This window comes from Polypterus senegalus, chromosome 4 (genome assembly GCF_016835505.1).
Source record: "Polypterus senegalus isolate Bchr_013 chromosome 4, ASM1683550v1, whole genome shotgun sequence".
NCBI classification, from domain to species: domain Eukaryota; kingdom Metazoa; phylum Chordata; class Cladistia; order Polypteriformes; family Polypteridae; genus Polypterus; species Polypterus senegalus.
Window position 1 is genome coordinate 66522153 of NC_053157.1, and position 19606 is coordinate 66541758.

Below are 19606 nucleotides of genomic sequence, written 5' to 3' on the forward strand. Positions count from 1 at the left end.
AGTTCAGATTGCAAAGTGAATTCTAAAGCAGAAAGACCATTTACTTGCACTTTTTTGCTATCAGTGAATACTGTGCACTTCAACCAGTTGGGAGTCCAGACTAGCTATTATTGTATGGGCAGAAAGATTAACACAACACTTCCAACTCTTGAGGGAAGCTATTAACTACAGAACAAGGTAGTGACATGTATCTTATAGAAAAGAGGAACTTATGCTTTGTAATAAAAAAAACAAGAGATAAATGAGAATGTAACAAAGCATTTAAAAAAAAAAGAAACTGACCTTTATTATGTCTTATGGATTTATGAGAATCATTTTTTCCAAAGCTTCTAGATGATGTCTAAAAAAATATAAAGAGAGATCTTATGCTAAATACAGGTCTCCTTGTTACAAAAATCAAATTACTAGTAAACTGTAGAAGCTGGGCCTGTTTAAATTAAAGTTAATATTCTCTCAAATGTACACTAGTGCTCAAAAGTTTGGAATCACCCAGAAATTTTCATGTTTTGATGAAACTACTGTTTATTTATAAGAAGGTACTATTAAACTGATTTAAAAATGTACTGAATACATTACTAATGTTGCTTATATACACATTGTCCCCAGTTTCCTATTTAATTTTGCTCCATTACAAAGGCAAGAGCAGGTTTTGTTATTTTGTAAAATATGCTTGATTATAGAATGCAATTTCATATGGCAAACTAATATACAGTAATCCCTCGCTATATCGTGCTTTGACTTTTGCAGCTTCACTCTATCGCGGATTTTATATGTAAGCATAACTAAATATATAAGGCAGATTTTTTGCTGCTTTGCGGGTTCTGCGGACAATGGGTCTTTTTACTTCCTGTACATGCTTCCTCAGTTGGTTTGCCCAGTTGATTTCATACAAGGGACGCTATTGGCGGATGGCTGAGAAGCTAACCAATCAGAGCACGCAGTTAAGTTCCTGGGTGCCGAATGCGGTGTTAACCAGAAGTCTCGTCTTGCTCATTCAGCATCAACGTGTTTCGCTGTGTAAAGAGTTAACTTTTGTGCTCTTTTGTGTTTATCTTTGTGCATAGTCAAGCCCTTCATTAAGGCTCCAAAATGATCTGCTCCTGCGACTGCTTCAGGGTCTGTGCCCAAGCGCCAACGGAAGACGTTAACGATTGCCGAAAAGGTAAACGTTTTGGATTTGTTGAAGGATGGGAAAAGCTACACCGCTGTAGGACGCCATTACAGCATCAATGAGGCTACGATTCTTTTTATTTAAAAAGTAGGAAAGGAATATAAGATCTACGGCTGCAGTGTCCTTTTAACCAAGGTGCAAAATGAGTTATAAGTGGATGTAATAAGGCAGTAGTCTGGATGGAATCTGCTTTAGGGATTAGCATTGAAGAAGAATAACGGCGGTGCTACACAGTTGCCTGAAGTGGCTCCTTTAGAAGGACTGGAACGCTCTCCGTTGTTGTGCATTAAATTTAAATTCATTGTTATCTGACAAGTCATCGTGTCATTGTTGGTGAGTAACCATAATTTTCTACTTACAATACTTAGTACATGTACGTATGTTTAGTGACCCTGTACACATTTACTGTATACAATTTTTTTTGCATTGTATGTATTTATTGCTGGTGGCCTGTCTATCGTAATGGCTGTAACATATGTGATATCGGAGACACTCGATATCTTTAAAATGATATTTAGGTTTTACTGTATATAAACAGTGTGTTTACATACATAATTTCAATGAATCTTACCTAATATCTAAGAGAATACAAAGGGATTATGCTGTATAATTGTGCAGGGAATATTTATAAACAGTGTGGTAGAGTTTATAAGGGCTTAATATATAAAAACAACCATACAAACATATGGTTTCTACTTCGCGGATTTTCACCTATCGCCTTGGATCTGGAACGCAACCCCCGCGATCGAGGAGGGATTACTGTACACCATGATAGTGAAGAAATAACTTTAACTTGATTATTAGGGATTATTGTTTGGCTGAATGACCTGTTCTTGCTCCCATTACCTATTTCCATAAAATGGAAAGAAAAGGAAAGGAGTATTTTATTTTTGCTGCTGATACCATTTTATTTATGAAATAACGAAAAATGAAACACCGATTGCATCATATAAATTAAGTGTAAGGCCACATCCAAGATTTTCCTTCTCACTAGAAAAACTTTTAAGTCTCTTCACAACACAGAACATAAAACAGGATATTTCCTCAATTGGTCAGCAGTAAAAACAACCAAGTTTCACAATGGGAACATCAAATGAAAAATATATTGCATCATACTTTGAATTAGGCTTTGATCTCCAAATTTTACTGACCTCAAACCCAGACTTTACTTCCCTTTTGTTGTCTTCTAAAATATTAAATTCTTCGCAAGGATATACCAGTCTAAGGGGAATAGGTACCTCTTGGTCCAAAAGTTGACATGATCTGAAATTAAAAAAAAAAAAGTAATTAAATGCTAACATCATCAACTGTACAGTAACTTCTTACTATAACACTTCTTCCAATCACCACTGAAAGGGAAAAATCATAGACTATTGTGACAGACAGAGGGCGCTATCGTCCTGTTGAACCCACAGACAATACGTCAGATACCACGTAAAAGTCCAATAGTTGACTTTAGTAAAGCAAATATGTGCACAAAGCACCCTCCTCTCCACAATACACAAACAAACAATACACAATAATCAATCCTCTCCCAGATGTGATGCCACTCTTCCACCCAGCTCAGCTTGCCGTCTGGGAACTTCCCACAGTCCTTTATAGTCCTTGACCCAGAAATGTTTCACGCTCTCTGTCCATGTGACTAGGAACACTTCTGGGTCAGATAAAAACTTCTTTTCTTTAACCTGGAAGCACATCATTCCTCTTGTCCAGATGTACTTCCGGGTGTAAGGCAAATACTCTTTGTTCCTCCCTGCAGTGTCCTTTAGCGGCCCCCATGGTATCCAGCAGGGCTGTGAATAAACACTCCAATGTCCATGATGCCCTGCTGGAATTCGGGGCTCTCCATGCTACAGGGAGGGCTCCATCTGGCGGTCTGGGGGTATTGGCTGGGATGACCGGTCGCCCATATACCACACTATACAATTTTTATTTCCTGTTAGACAGTGTCTTTAAGCAAACTTACACATTTTCTGAAGCGTTCTGAAACATTGAAAAGACTCTTCAAAAGGAGAATTGTTAAGGGTCATTTCACTGTAAATCAACACATTTTCAAAAAAGGTTTAACATCAAAATCTATGATTCTGATGAATATAGGAATTTGTCTTCCCCACAAACCATTTCTCATCGGATAGTATATTGTTCATGTTATTACTGGCAATAAAAACTAGCAAACTTAAAACAGAAAAAAAGTATTTTTGGAAGGGATGTAACAATAGAATCATAAAACTATTATAAAGTAACAGTGATGTCTAGAGTAGTACAACTAAGATTAATATGTTCACTTTCAAATGTAGCACACACATTTAAATATATTTCTAGTATGGAAATGAATGGAGCAGATTTCCATGAAAATTGTTAAATTACCAATTGTCTGTCTACGAATCATTTGTACGCCTAACAAACTAATATAAAAAACCTCAGGTGAGGGAATGACAATGCATCTTAAAAATGCCTTTATGATTGTGTTTAACTGGGTAGTTTATAGCTTGGTCACATACAAGCAAAGTTTAATTTCCAGGCTTTACTGAATTAATGTTTTGTCTGCATTTGTACTTCACATGCTAATTTGTTTACAGCTTCATGGGATACTAATTCCTGTGTGAAAGAGGCTCTGCAACCAAACTTTTCTAAAAAAAAATACAAAGTCTGCTCATAACTATACCTGGTGCCCGCACATAATTGTTTCTGTCACATCTTGAGGCAGAATGGAAGCAAAAAGAATTAATCTTTGCTCAAATACTCCTAAGCCTTAGCCGAATGTGGTTTGGGGAAACCATGATTTTTCTAGTTTTAAGATATTTTTAATTTGTATTTAATTTTAGATTTTCAGGAATTAACTTTTAGTTTTTGTCACATTTTATTAGTTATGTAACACTAAAAAGGATACAGTTATGCAGGTGTAAAAGTGCCATTTTCTTCATAGTTGTCTGTGACAGAACAAAATTTCCCCTAATTAGGCCATTCTCCAACCAATCCCTCCCCCACCCCCGACAAAGGACGCTGGTGGAGAGGTGTGAACGGTTTTAAGGTGGGTCGGATCTACGAGTTTTTTTGTAGACTCTGGTAATTCTAGTATTAAACATACAAAGACTCAACATCCTTGGCTATAGGCCGTTCATCAACCAAGAATGCCTTACTTTACGTACTGTTCTGTACTATTGGGTGGAGCTCACACCTTCAGCCCTTAATAAACCTTGCAGCACGAAGCGTTATGTCAAACCTCCGGCTATTTTATTACTTCAATCACTCTAGACATGAAGACAAAGCATAGAAAGTTAAAAACAGCGTGGTATTTATTACATGAATAATAATAGCAAATAGAACAAGGGATAATAGAAAATAAGACTGATATTAAAGTCTGGATATATATAGTCTTTAGAAAAAGTTTACGAAAAGTTAAAAGATGTCAAGGATAAATTTCGCAGGCAGCTTGTTATCTAGCACTCAAAGCTGTTCATGAAATGTTTTGCTAACAATCAGATGAAAAAACGGCCTCACGTTGCTGGTGCCCTCTCGTCCTCTTCTGATGTCATTCTATTCTCTTCATTTAGTCCATCATATTTATTTTAAAATGCTATGGGAGTTTTGCACGATGTGACTGCTACATGTACCGGTTTGGCTGGCTGTCAATATGATGAACGAATTTGCCCAAACTCTTTCATCTATTTGAATACATTAGTTTTCAAGCAATGAAGTTTCTAATGTTTTAACAATCTCCTGACTCAAGCTGTAATTTCCAGTCCCATGGCATCTCCTTCTGTTCACAGTAAAGTAATTTAGTCCTGGTGTCTTTCCCTTCACAGGTGATAAAATCAATACAGCTAGAGAGTCTCCTGAATTCCTGCTCAGATCAAAAAAATGGTACCGTGATTCAGGAAAACAGATTGCCTTTGATGTTAACTGTCCATGCAATTGTCCTGTATTTAATTTCATCTGTTATGTCTTGAGCAAAATATAATGAAAATGCAGACCAAAACGTACAGGGTGGTCCAGATCTAATTATGCAGATCCAGATCATCTGGATGACTGATTTATGTGGGGATGATTCCAGTTCGACTCAAAGACTAGATTCATCATGTCGTCAATTCGCACACTTCTCGATAGTCTGGGATTTTTCGGGTGATTTTCTATGTGATAAGCTTAAGTTATAGCGCAATGAAAATTGCATACAATTAGATCTGGACCACCCTATATTTTGCAAATCAATTTATAACTTTATGTAATTTGTTTTTTCGGGATTTTTGGTTGAAATTCTGTCTCTCTCTCTCCATTAATATGAAACTACCATAAAAATTAGAGACTGTTCATTTCTTTGTAAGTACGCAAACTTACAAATTCAGCAGGGGTTCAAATACTTATTTCCCCCCACTCTATATATTTAAAAATATATATTGTGGCCCACCAGAGTAAATGGAACGGAACACCAAGATGAGCATGTATACACCTAAGAGTGCCGCCAGTCAGGAGCAAAAAAAAGCATTTTCTAATGATTGAGCTTTGCATCTTCCTTGAACTTCACTGAACTTTCACTTTACACCTGTTTTTTTCCTGTCCAACACACCACCCCATCTTCAGTCACCAATCAACCCTATCAGTTAGTGGTGCTATGTGCGTGGCCCATCAGTCACTTCTATGGTGTCCTTCAATGTCAGAGCATGTGCTCAGCCAAGAACATGCACGTTAGCATATTAATAAACAGACCAAAAAACAGTAAAAATAAAAAATTAGCCCGACTGAGAACGTCAGAAAGTTTCAAACCAACCATCAAGGCATTTTTCAGATTTTTGCGGTATTTAGTTTTTCTACCCCTAAATATTGACATATCAAAATGTCTTATTAGTGGATACCTACTGCCCGATATGCACCGTCTTGCTATTTCAACTTTTTAGCTAAATGGGAAATTATGGTTTTGCTGATGAGTTAGTGAGTAAGCCAGTCAACTTTGCATTTTATTTATTTATTTATTTTTACCTGACACTTGGTGAAGCGCAACTTTTCTTCAACATCTGTTGAAACATGGAACATTCCCCATTATTTTCTGGTTTCTTTTGTGAGGAAGGAGCTTCAGAAACTTTCTTCAATTGTGACACCACATCACAACATTTTTCAGTTTTCTTTTCAAATGCAGCCACACTTTCTGAATTTAACCTAAAAGAAATTTGATATTCACATTGCTCACCAGTGTGAAGGAAAGACTACAAAGCATTAATGGGTAAGTAAAAACTAAGCACTTACATGCCAGTGACAAACCTTTTACTTATCTTGAAAGTTGCAGAAGCAGAAATCAAACTGGAAGCATAATCTTCACAAAGTCTGGCTTTGCAATAAACTTTGTCTCAGTATAATCACTGGTCCTAGTACAGGGCACCAGTAACTTTAAATAAACGGTTACTCTGCCGGATAGTACCATAAGCATCAGAAAGCACTCGTAACCACAGAAAGACTGGGTGTTTTGTAGCTAAGGAGGCAGAATAATATGTGTATGCAATATTTTTTTTTGCTAAATCACATACTTGTGGTAGTGCTGCCAGCAATGTTCCCTCAAATATTTTTTTTTTTTTTTTAATATTTTTTTTTTACTTAAAAGCAGGTGTGAATAGCAAATGAGGGGGTATTTTCTGTTAAAATTCTATTATTTTTCAGTCCCCCTTAGAATTAGATGCGGCACTAAATAAGACTCAATCAGTTACCGAGAAGCACAACCAAATAGCGTCCCTGTGATGTAACTATCGAAGTAAATCACAAACAAAAGATCAACGAGCTTAGGGTTTTCATGATAGAATGATCACTGTAAAGCAGACACACATGAATGACAAACAGGGGCTGGGAAGAATCATTTCCCCATGGAGTTTCAAGAGCACAGCTACATGGCACTTCTGAACTGCTGGGTAAGTAGTACTAAACCTTTCATATTACATATTTTACTAGGACTCATATGTTTTCAAACTCTTGTTTGTCCCTTTAAAGCTTGATTTGATTAGGACTACTCCTTGTGACCAATTCTTATGCACCACCTTACCTTATATGGACAAGGCGTGTAGCCACAGACTCGAAGATAGGTTTGTGCTACTCTGTACCTGCAGTTAAAGTGTGTGTACCGGTGACCCAGACCAGTCCAATAGATCCTCAACTGCAATGGCCTATTCAGTTTGTGACAAACATATGGCCATTCCCAAATGGAGCTGCTAGTCTGTGCATGACCTTATTATTATTGTTGTTATTGGATTATTATCTATGTTGTAACCTATAATTTTTGCCCAATCTCCCCAATCTTTATGACAGGTCAGCATCTATACACATTGCATTGTATATATATTGATTAGGTCCTTTTGTAAAATTTTGTGAAATTTCTGGAATCTATTAAAAGTGCCACTCACGAAGTTTGCATTGTGCAGGGTTAGTTAAAGGGGGCAGATGTCTTTAACCTTGCAGGACAATGTGAAACAGCCATGTTATTTAGAGTAGCAAATAGTTTCATTTCACATTCAATTCTGCATCATACCTTTTATTGTTTTTAAATGTCTGTTTTGTGTGTTTTATTGCTTTTAAAGATAATTTTTCATTGTTTTACATTTTTTACCAAAAGTAAGTTTATTAATTTTGTTTAAATGAAGTTCAGAAAATGTACTGTTTTTGAGAAGTCTGTAAAACACCACATGTTGCATGTGACCAGCAGCTAGTTTCATCATAATTTAGTTGAAACATTTTAGTTGGGTTTGTACTTAGAGCAGATAAAAGTTTAAAAAAGCAGCTAGACCTTTATCTAACAAATGAAAATATACACCAACTACAGGCTAGCTTATTAAAAATGCTTGAAGTTTACATAAACAAATGACAATGAAGAAGCTCAAAAGGCTAAAGCATTAAGCTAAACCAAAAAAACCTTCATACCTTTCTACTGCTCCTTGCATTTGAATATCAGCAGAGTGAATTGAGTCTTCTTCATAATCTTTCAAGCTGATTAAATCACCTAAGCAAAACAATCACTTCAAGGAATCAGGATTTATATTTCTTAAATTGATAATTAAAAAATAGTAACAGAAAACTCTATGCAAACTGCTGAAAATACATTACAAAGTTTGTGGTGAATTAGTCAATAAAGGCTAACCATTCACAAAATATGAAAAAGTATAGGTAGAAAAAAATAGAACCTCTATGTGATATGAAAAAAGGGATATGTAAAATACCACAATTCTCCATAGTGAACACACAGTAACATGATGTAAAAATTACTGAGATGTAAGGAGAACAACATTTATCTTAATTTTGATATCAGTTTTGCCTTCTAAGTATTTTTTAAAATACACAATCAAATTTTAATCAAACAGTGATGTCAAATTCAACAGCCCTAACAATGACTACTGGCAATGTCACTGGAAATGTAATGGTCGGGGATTAAATTTTCTACTGGTAGACTCCCCAGATAAATTCAAAACTGTGTCAAAATATTAAGGAGAAAAAAAAACAATCTGTGGCTTTGTGTACATGATGATGTTCACCCAAAAATAATTCCCTTGTATGACAATTATAAAAACTCCATCATGCCCACAAAAAGCCAATTGTTTCAGCCTCTACTTTTCTAAGCTTTACAGTTATTTAGTTGCAGTGCTACTTTACACAAAAGGTATTACAGTAGTTGAGACAGTACTGTATTTTCTTTGTGCAGCAAAGTTCCTACTGCATAAACAAAAAGCAGCAAGTGAAGGCTTGTTTTAGCAGTTTTATACCCTTCTGCATATCAGAGAACAACAGGTGATTAGAATATTAGCCTTTATGTTAAACAAAGTGGAGTGATGTCCTCAACTGATAAAAAGGAATCGAAGGAGTCATCCTCCTGTGCAGTTAGACAAAATGGCAAGAAAATCTGCTTCAGAGAATTCAGACCTTTAAAGTTTCATTTTGGACTGTATGCTTGTTTTAAGTACATCAGCTAACATTTTTAATTGGATAACAAATTATATAGATAAAGAAGTATTTGAAATTGCTGCTTAACAAACAATAGGCTTGTTAGCTCAACAGCAAATGTATATTTTACTAATAAACATGATAAGCATATTAGTCTTGTGTCTTCCTGATAAACAATTTATGAACATTTGATACATTTGTGGCCGTTTTAAGATTTGTACTGTTTATTATTTGTTGCTGTGTCATACAGCATTGATTTTGGTAAGAAAGAAGTGGTGAAATGGTAATCTATATTTATAATACATAATTATGAATGTCTAGCTGTTACACTGAAGAACAAAAAAAATACACACCTGTACAAATATAGTAAATGTATACTTTACCAGCAAAAAAAGCTGTAGTGCAAAAGGATTAAAACCTGTAAGTTCATGCATATTTACATTTAAGCAGTGTTTTATTACCAATGTCAATTAAATGATTGTGTGAAAATAATAACATATATTATACATCATATATTTAGCCATTTGCGAAAATCATTTAAAATTATTTGTTTTCCTCATTAATGTACACACAGAACCCCATACTGACAGACAAAAAAAAATAATTTTTGAAATTGTTGAAGATTTATTAAAAAAGAAAAACTGAAATATCACATGTCAACCATCACTGCAGCCCTCCACCAGTCAGGGCTTTATGGCAGAGTGGCCTGTCGGAAGCCTCTCCTCAGTGCAAGACACATGACAGCCCGCATGGAGTTTGCTAAAAGACACCTGAAGGACTCCGAGATGGTGAGAAATAAGATTCTCTGGTCTGATGAGACCAAGATAGAACTTTTTGGCCTTAATTCTAAGCGGTATGTGTGGAGACAACCAGGCACTGCTCATCACTTGTCCAATACAGTCCCCACAGTGAAGCATGGCGGTGGCAGCATCATGCTGTGGGGGTGTTTTTCAGCTGCAGGGACAGGACAACTGGTTGCAATCGAGGGAAAGATGAATGCAGCCAAGTACAGGGATATCCTGGACAAAAACCTTCTCCAGAGTGCTAAGGACCTCCGACTGGGCTGTAGGTTTACCTTCCAACAAGACAATGACCCTAAGCACACAGCTAAAATAACGAAGGAGTGGCTTTACAACAACTCTGACTGTTCTTGAATGGCCCAGCCAGAGCCCTGACTTAAACCCAATTGAGCATCTCTGGAGAGACCTAAAAATGGTGGTCCACCAACGTTTACCATCCAACCTGACAGAACTGGAGAGGATCTGCAAGGAGGAATGGCAGAGGATTCCCAAATCCAGGTGTGAAAAACCTGTTGCATCTTTCCCAAGAAGAATCATGGCTGTATTAGCTCAAAAGGGTACTTCTACTAAATACTGAGCAAAGGGTCTGAATACTTAGGACCATGTGATATTTCAGTTTTTCTTTTTTAATAAATCTGCAACAATTTCAAAAATTCTATTTTTTGTCTGTCAATATGGGGTGCTGTGTGTACATTAATGAGGGAAAAAATTAATTTAAATGATTTTAGCAAATGGCTGCAATATAACAAAGAGTGAAAAATTGAAGGGGGTCTGAATACTTTCCATATCCACTGTGTGTGTGTTATATATATATATATATATATATATATATATATATATATATATATATACATACAGAAATGGTGAAAACTGTTTTTTTTTTCATTTAGTTTTTGATTTAGATAGGTACATTAAAGAAAAAACTGTAAATATGACAGCATGTAATTAATGAGAAACATTTTACGTTCATTATGGATGTATATTTTTGAAAACACCTGTTATTAGTATGTATTTTTCTGGTCATTGAACAATAAGCCTACAAAATTTAATTTGAACAGTTAACACCTGTTTTCTACAGTTTAGCTATAAAAATACACTAATACTAGACAAAGGCAAAATGGGCATAAATCAGTAAACACTAAGGCCACAACTAAAGTATTTTATATAGGCCCATAGCACAATGTTAGAGTAAAAAGCTATAATTAGGCTGTCTCATTAACTCTCTTCCTCCTACAATCACATTATTGCCTAGCAAAGCTAATTGTGTAGCAGTCAACATAAAATATGAGGGGCCACACGTTATGGGAGAGTCTGAGGGCAGAGCTCAAGCTCAATCCTGACAGCCAGTAACTGCACTCCAACACAGTGTGTGTAGTATGTGAGGCTAGAAAGCAGTGAACTCTTGTATGTTGCCTTAGTTGGCATCTATAACAGGTATTGGCTCATTTGATACGGTCAGTCTGGTAATCTCAGGTGCCCATGTAACTGTGGGGCTCTCACGTGCATTATGTTTGTTATTGCTTAGGCCATGTCATGCAATGCAGTATCCAAATTGTAGGTATGCAGTTTAATGCTCATCAGTGACTCTTTGTGGTGCCCTACATTTGTTAACCTGCCAATGATCAAACTATTAATAAAGAATGTGTAACTAATTGAAGCACTTTGTTTTATCTTACTGACCTTACACCCTCACTGAGTTCCTCTGACCAGAAGTTATTGGTTGTGCCGAGTTCCAGACTTAAGCTTAGAGGGGACTGTGCTTTTGTTGTTAGCTCCCGATAAGCTTTGGAATAGTCTACTTTTTATATTAGGTCAGCACCAAATTTGGTCACTTTTAAATCTCTCTTGAAAACCTTTTTGCCTTAGTTTTTTTTAAACTTGTATGTTATATTTTACATATATATATAACATATATGTAACATACGGTGGTGTAAGAATTGGAAAAGAAAATGGTGAGAAAGGAATTCAGAAATCAAGAAGGAAGAAATACTTGTAGAAAGATGCAGTTGTGAACAGGTGTTTTGCTGGAGAGAAACAGATAATGAGTCGAAAGATCTAACCGTGGAAAAAGCCACATACTATAATAGTTTTGTTGCATGTACAATAAGGTCCAGTCTTCTAAGTCCAGGACTTCCAAGTCTTCTCTTTATGGTAGACTTGGATATCGATAAACCTACCCCCCTGGAGAGTGTTGTTCACTTGGTTGGCTGTTGTGAAGGGGTTTCTCTTCTCCATGGAAATGATTCTGCAATCATCCACCACAGGTTGTCTTCCTTGGTCGTCCAGGTCTTTTTGCGTTGCTGAGTTCACCAGTGCTTGCTTTCTCTCTCAGGATGTACCAAACTGTAGATTTTGCCACTCGTAATATTGTACCAATTTCTTGGATGGGCTTTTTCTGTTTTCGCGGCTTAAGGATGGCTTCTTTCACCTGCATGGAGAGCTCCTTTGACCGCATGTTGTCTGTTCACAGCAAAATCTTCCACATGCAAGCACCACACCTCAGATCAACTTCAGGCCTTTTATCTGCTTAATTGATAATGACATAACGACAGACTTGCCCACACCTGCCCATGAAATAGCCTTTGACTCAATTGTCCAATTACTTTTGGGCCCCTGAAATGCAGGGATTGTGTTAAAAAAATACTTTAGTTGCCTCACATTTTTATGTAATCTTTTTGTTCAACCCACTGAATTAAAGCTGAAAGTCTGCACTTCAAATGCATCGGAGTTGTTTCATTTAAAATTCATTATGGTAATGTACAGAACCAAAATTAGAAAAAAGTTGTCTCTGTCCAAATATTTATGGGCCTAACTGTATTTTGGACTCCCTGGAAAGGTGGACGGTAATATGATCATTTTGTCCACATGTACGTTATTTTCAGCCTTTGCTTGCAGTACGTCCGATAGTCTTTTGTATTGTTCCACGCTCAGATCTTGTTGATGTAATCTGAGATAGTTGAGACGCGTGCCCTCTGTTTTAACACACGCATCTACGACGTACTGTTGAATAGTTTGCCGCTGGAGTGCAAAATACTAAATGTATTCCTCATTGATAATCTCTATGCATAAAATTGGCATTCAGCAAGCCTGATTTGGTTGGTGGTTCTTTATCGGGTACATGTAAATTTTTGTGCCAGCCAATGTAAGGGAATAAAAGTGGGTAAACCATAGGATCGCAATTCATATTGAGTGTGAAAATCTGTTTACAGGAGTTGCCTCTGGGATAGATGCAAATGTCCATTTCGGCAGGGGGTTTGCCATCTTCTCCGATGAAAATCGCTGCAACATTGGTGTGACATGTCAGGGCATTGTATCGTCGTAAATCCTGCGCAGGGTTTCACTTGAAAACCATTCGTACAGATGCTGTTGGGCTGCACTGAGCGATTTCATGCATGTGCTTGTATGATTTAGCAAAGGGGTTGATGGTTCTGAGCATGGAATCTAGCTGGAGAAGTAAATTTTCGCTGCATGCAGAGAGTTTGCTTTATTTTGTAAGCGTACTTCAGTAGCTTGAGCTGTGTCAAAAACAAGTGTTAGCATATAGTGGAGAGATTTGGTGATAAATTTGTCTGTGTATTTTAAAACAGTATGGTCCGTGGCCAGGAGGTTGAGTTATCTGTGAAAGACGACGAATAGGAATCGAGAAATGCCGTGTTGGCTGCGTGTGGGCGGGACCGGTTAGTGGAAGCAGGACGAACCAGAAGAGAAATATATATAAGAGATGGGAGGTAAGGCTTCAATGCATCCGTTTACGCAGGAGCTTTGTATAAAAATAATCTGTATCAGAATCAGGTGATCAAGTAACATGAAATTGGTATCGGCCTTACAAAACCTAATCAGAGCATCCCTAACCAGGTCACATATTCATGCAAAGATAATATACAAAAATGCACACCTTCAGAAGTTTCTTTAGTCCCACCAAGAATCTTGTTTTCTTCCGATTGTGAAAACACCTAAATTAAAAAATGTAATACATAAAAGCAGAAAACATACAATAGTTAAAAAAATAACTAGGTTTTAAGAGACATTTTTATACTTTAATAAAATTGAGAAGGAATAAAGAGGAAGAAATCAAATTCTGTTTATTTGACTTTTAAAGGGAGAACTGACTAACAAAATCACAAGGAGAAAAACTAATACTTCCCCATTTTCAATGCATTTACAATTCAGTATAAACATTATTCCTGGAGTTGTCATTTGCAAAGTTTAATCAATAACATCTTTAAAACAGGAGTCATTTCACCATGAAGTGATTTAATGCAGATTATTTTCTACATCAACAAAAACACCAAAGTACTGCTGCACATTGACTGAAAATTTTACTAAAATCCCCAAAAATGTTGCTGGAAAGTGTTCATTAGTATGCATTAAGCACACCATATTAATAAGGGTTACCTCTCAATTGTTTTTTTGTTTTTTTTTAAAGACTCTCATGTATGCAATTTTCATTGTATGAAACTGTTGTGCCTGTTGCTGTGCCAGTTACCTTAACATTACAGTATTAAAAAAATCAGCAAGTAAAAATGTACATTTAACATCTAGAATAGTTAGCCCATGTTTGAATATTTACTTATTTTTAAATTGAATATCCTAACCTTTTTTTTTAATGAAACAGCTCTAATATCTGTTACATTAAATACTATGATAACAGCATTAGAATGAGTAATTTACTGGTTTAAGAAATAACTGGCTAAGAATGTATATTATGTAGTGATTTTATTTGCTCTGAACAATTTCAAATCACATTTCTAAGTACATAAAGACATCACAGAAAAAGCAAAGAAATTCAGAATAAAGAGTTTAGACACATAAAACAATGTCTTATGCAAAAGGAAAAAGATACTAGAAACAATTTTCAGTTGCAAAATTAAGGCAAAATATGAGACATTGTAGACAAATGTAATTTATTTGTAGTAATAATTTAGGATAATGTACCTGATTATTCGCTTTTGTAGAAAATTGTTTGCGTTTTGGAGTTGACATATTAGCAAGACCAGGAGAACCAAAAACTGTGGCACAATGTAACTTCGGAGAATCTGAAAAATGAACGTTAGTACTTGTAGTCAAGAATCACTTTTAGCAAATATAAAAATGCACTGATAACCAAATAACTAATACTTACCATAGAAATAAATTAATAAAAAAAGAATAAAAACTAAAATAGAAACGAGCAAGAATAACCTACACAATGAAAAATAAGCGCCATATTTCAAGTTTTCAGAGTTTAAAAAGAAAAAAAGGAAAAAAAAATTTTAAAGTGACTTTCCAAAGTCAGCATGTTTTACATGTAGTCTGCATCTTATATGGCTGAAAAAATAACCACTACAGTCACTAATATTACTTTTTTGAGACAGTCCAAGCTGTACTACATCTCATTTTCTCCTTAACGAAGGTCACTTCAGAGAATTCTATTTTTGTGAACTGTTGTGCTTTGAAGCACCCAAAATATCGTGATTTTTTTGCATACAGTATTTTTAAAATATTATAATTCTATTTTTGAAAAAAATTAAAAGCCATCCAGCAGAAATATTTGTTCTACAGTGAAAGTTGAAATTAAAATGAAAACTTAAAAAGTTTTTTTAATAGAAAGTAACAATTAGAGTACCACTTTGATATCTCACAAGCTTTTATAATCTGGAAAGCGCTATACTAAAATCATCACATTTTTAGCATTTTCTTTAAAAACAAGGTTTCTTGGTTATGTGAAATCAAATGCCTCCTTTCTTTAATCATATGCACAACATTAAGTCATGAGCAAGGCTCAGTATTAGGTTACAGCCACCCCCACTTCTAAGAAGTTATTATTTACTTAATTCCTTACCAATACTTGTCCAATAATGACATCTGACAATATCTATTTAATAAGGTGGAAAATAGATATATTTTAAGCATACTCAAAACTACCAAATGTTGAAGTGTGTTTCACAACGTGAGCAGCAGACACACGAAATGGCAAAAGGACAGCTGCTGTACAGGATTTTAAAATGATTGACGCACAGCACAACAAACAGAACACACAGCTCGCCAGCAGCAGCAGCAGAAAGACAGCAGCTGATCCAACGGCATCTCCTTAGTGTACATTCAGCCACCACCCCAATTCACACACCCCCTCCCCCCCACAACACAGCAGCGTTATACATCCTGCAAGAAAGAGATTTAACCATGTCTGGGGCCAGAAATAAAGGACAAGTATTGTTTTTACAAAAGTAAAAGTGAAAATAATGCATATGTAACCATTTCCACGAAAATAATCTCTTTAAATTGTATATCTGGTAAACCAAACTCAGGGGTGGGAGAGCGAAGCCCCCTAGTATTTACTAAAGCTGACTGAGAAGTATATTTAGGACAATGCTATCATTGTCACCCTTGGAAAATGCTGTCTTGTACCCTTTCAGTTATCAGCCAGCTCCACAGAAAAGAAACCATCATTTGAAGCACACTGTAAATACACAGTCCATTCTTCACTTAACTCTGTTGATGGGTTCATCAGAAGTTTCAGTTTTGTGCATTTTTCAATGTGTTTTTTCCATAGCAGGGCCTGCCTGAGATCATACACTTAACCAGCTTAGATGTCTCTTTCGCAGGACTGACATCCCAATGTTTTGAAAACTTAGCAAAGGCCAGTTGGAATGCATCATGCAGGCGGTCAATCACTTCTCTCCTCTGTCGCACACCCATCTGATTCAACAGCTCATCAGTTTTGGCACCAAAGCTATACTGAAGATTTTTGCAGTTCCATTCATCTTGTAGGAGCCCAGATCTTCCATGATGTTGTATGCGGAGATTGAAGTAGGACAGTAAGTGTCCTCCAGAAATGAGCCGTGACTAGTTTGATGCATCCTTCATTACGGTCTCCTGTTTTTCCTCAGTTTCAATCAGCTGTAGCATATTTGTTACAGCCTGAACAGATGTATTCTCAGCCAGAAAGAACTCGTTGTAGAGGTGAATATGTTCAGTGTGGTACTGTACTGATTCAAATCAGATAATCCACCTGGTGTTTCCTGCCTTGGGGGTATGGGCCTTGATAAGTACAATTTGCACTAACGTGGAAGGCACTAAATCCGGGAATTAAAACACAAAAAAAAAAAAAAGAAAGAAAGATCCGTTTTTAAGGACTTGTTGCATCCAAGTAGAAGCCTGCTCTTTTGCTCAGGTTTGTTAGTACCTTGCGTGCCTCGTCACTGCGAGGCAAAACATTTATTAAATCCAGAAACATCATTGATAATATTCAAAATGGAACCCACTAACAACAGTGCCATTCACTAATGACATTTTTCTATGGGAAAGACTGATAATACCAGTTAAATATAATTTAATCGGTTAAATGATTTACAGTAAATACATCCCATACAATTAGAGCGGGGTACGCTGACGCTCTTTCGGAGTTCTCTGCAGGTCTTACCCGGGAAATCCCACCAGGAGCCGCCATTTCCATGAAGGACACATCACTTCCGGCCCCCAAGGATGAAGTCTTTTCCGGTTCCGACCCCAAGGATGAGGTCACTTCCGGTTCCGACCCCAAGGATGAGGTCACTTCCGCCCTCTGTACTATAAAGCCCACTGCCTTTGCTCTGGCAGGCAGTTCTGTTTTGGACTCTGTTGTGTAAACTGTTACACAATGCCTCAAATACTTTTGCAGCCAGGATACCGCATTAAACGGGTGGCTGCCCCAAACCTTTCCATGCCTCAAGTCTCTACTTATTACATTACATATAATCCTATGGTGGAAATTGCTTCTGTTCACAACCAAATCGGTTTACGACCAGAGTTTTGGAATGAATTATGGTTGTGAACCGAGGTTCCACTGTAATTGTAATTAAAGCATAAAAAAATTGCCCAAGAAGGGAAAAGGATGTATAGTTACAGTACCAGTATCATTGCAAGTGGATCAAACAACCGGCAAGACCTTTTTTGCCATGTCAAGACAAGATGCGACTCACGATCGTATTTCAAAAAAGTGTCGGAGTCAGCTTTCTTAACTCTTTTTCTGCTTCCTCCGTAGTGGTAAAGATGTAATGCTTGTCTTGAATATCCACTTGCAGTTTGGTAGGGTATAAGAGGCTGTATCAGATCTCGGCTTTCCAGAAGCGCTGCTTAATGTTGTAAAAAGCTGCAAGCTTAGCAGCTGTTGAGGGTGAGAAATCTAGGAAAATGCGAATGTGGTTATTTTCAAATATAATCTCTTGTTTCTGTCTGAGAAGTGACATTACATGTAATTTAAATTGTAATTTCTCAAAGCGCACGATAAGACTCCTAGGTTTAGAGGTATTTGATCCATGTATGTGGTAAGGTGATGCTATTTCAGTGTCAGATTTACAGTCCTCTGCAATTATTTTAGAGAATAGCTCAGGTACGAATTTCACTGGGTTTGGACTTGCACGATTCTCTGGGAGACCTTCGATTCTAATATTATTCCTTCTGCATCCATTTTCCAGTGCAGCAAGTCTGAGTTTTTTGCATCCGGAATTTGCAGCCGTTGCTTTCCCATCCGCAGAAGATGCCAGATGTTTCAATTCGAGTTGTGAATGTTCGCTTAACATCTTCCAACTAATCACCAAGTGCTCTTAGTTTTTCCTGAAACTTACACGCATTTTCCTGAATGTGTTCCACAATTTTCATTCTAAGCATTCTAAGACATTCTAAGCTTTTCAAAAATATACAACATTTATGTGTGCATTTGACAGACTTCCTGCAACAACAACATATAGTCGGTATGGCTCTCTTGTTCTGCAAAAGCATTTGTATATTGACTGTTATTACTGGTCTTCTGTTTGCATACCATCAAGATTTTTGAGCAGTCAACAAATGCAATACTCTATTTTCACTCAAACAGAATTAAAGACATTTTGGGCCTAACCACAGGTGTTTCCAGGGTATCCCAAGCGAGCACGTTTGTGAGAGAGATTTTTTTTTCACTCTGTCTTCATTCAGAGTGATTTATCTGTAGTGTTCTCTTTGCTGTTTATAACAAACCTAACCTGAACTTTGAATTTATATTGAATCAGAGGAGATAAAGATTTTGATAGGGAGAATCATCACTACAGTTAAAGATAAAAGGGTATTCCTGTAAATTTGGGGGACTTGGGTCAAAAGGGTTAACATTAATGATCTCAACTAACAAAGACTTTATAGAAAAAGCAATGTTATTCAATAAATTGCGGGAAAGCAATTCAAATTCAGTATAGAAAACTTACCCAGGTCAAAAGTTTCATTTAAACTCTTTGCCGATAGAGATGATCTGAAAAGGATTAACAAGAATTAATAACTAATCATCCAGTCATCACTGATTATAAATCATGATTTCATATAATACCTTTAAACCTTTTTTTGCGAGAAAACAATGTACTATACCATGAGAAATATATTTTTATAGTGCCACAGTAATTTGTTATAATCCATAAATCTATTAAAAAAGAGCAAATAACAGTAGTACAACTACCACTAAGACAACTACTACTCAAGTCATTAATATCATCAATTATCCCTACTAGATTGTGACACACAAAGTTCTAAAGACTGAAAGTGAGTTTATCTTGTTTTAAACAGAGTAAGACATTGTAACTATGTCACAAACATATTCTTATTCTTTCTTATAGCATATATATATGGCCTTTTTGGAGCTCTTGCTATACTTTTTTCTCCTGGTATTGTTATTCTTTAATAAATACATTTCTTTTAAAATTTATGTATTTTGTCTTTATAACTAGAGTGATTGATATAATACATT

At 36.2% G+C, this 19606-nt stretch overlaps 1 protein-coding gene across 2 annotated transcripts in view; it reads right to left on the reverse strand.

Annotated features, from left to right (window-relative positions):
- The window catches only part of LOC120527411, a 183769-nt gene that overhangs the window by 151442 nt on the left and 12721 nt on the right, over window positions 1–19606 (reverse strand). For both annotated transcript variants that reach the window (XM_039750795.1, XM_039750794.1), the window contains 7 exons: window positions 19074–19117; window positions 14815–14915; window positions 13775–13832; window positions 8066–8144; window positions 6146–6322; window positions 2323–2434; window positions 283–340 (listed from right to left, as the gene is read on the reverse strand). In XM_039750795.1, coding sequence (XP_039606729.1) covers window positions 283–340; window positions 2323–2434; window positions 6146–6322; window positions 8066–8144; window positions 13775–13832; window positions 14815–14862 — 532 coding nt within the window. In that variant the 5' untranslated portion in view covers window positions 14863–14915; window positions 19074–19117. The remainder of the gene's footprint in view (window positions 1–282; window positions 341–2322; window positions 2435–6145; window positions 6323–8065; window positions 8145–13774; window positions 13833–14814; window positions 14916–19073; window positions 19118–19606) is intronic.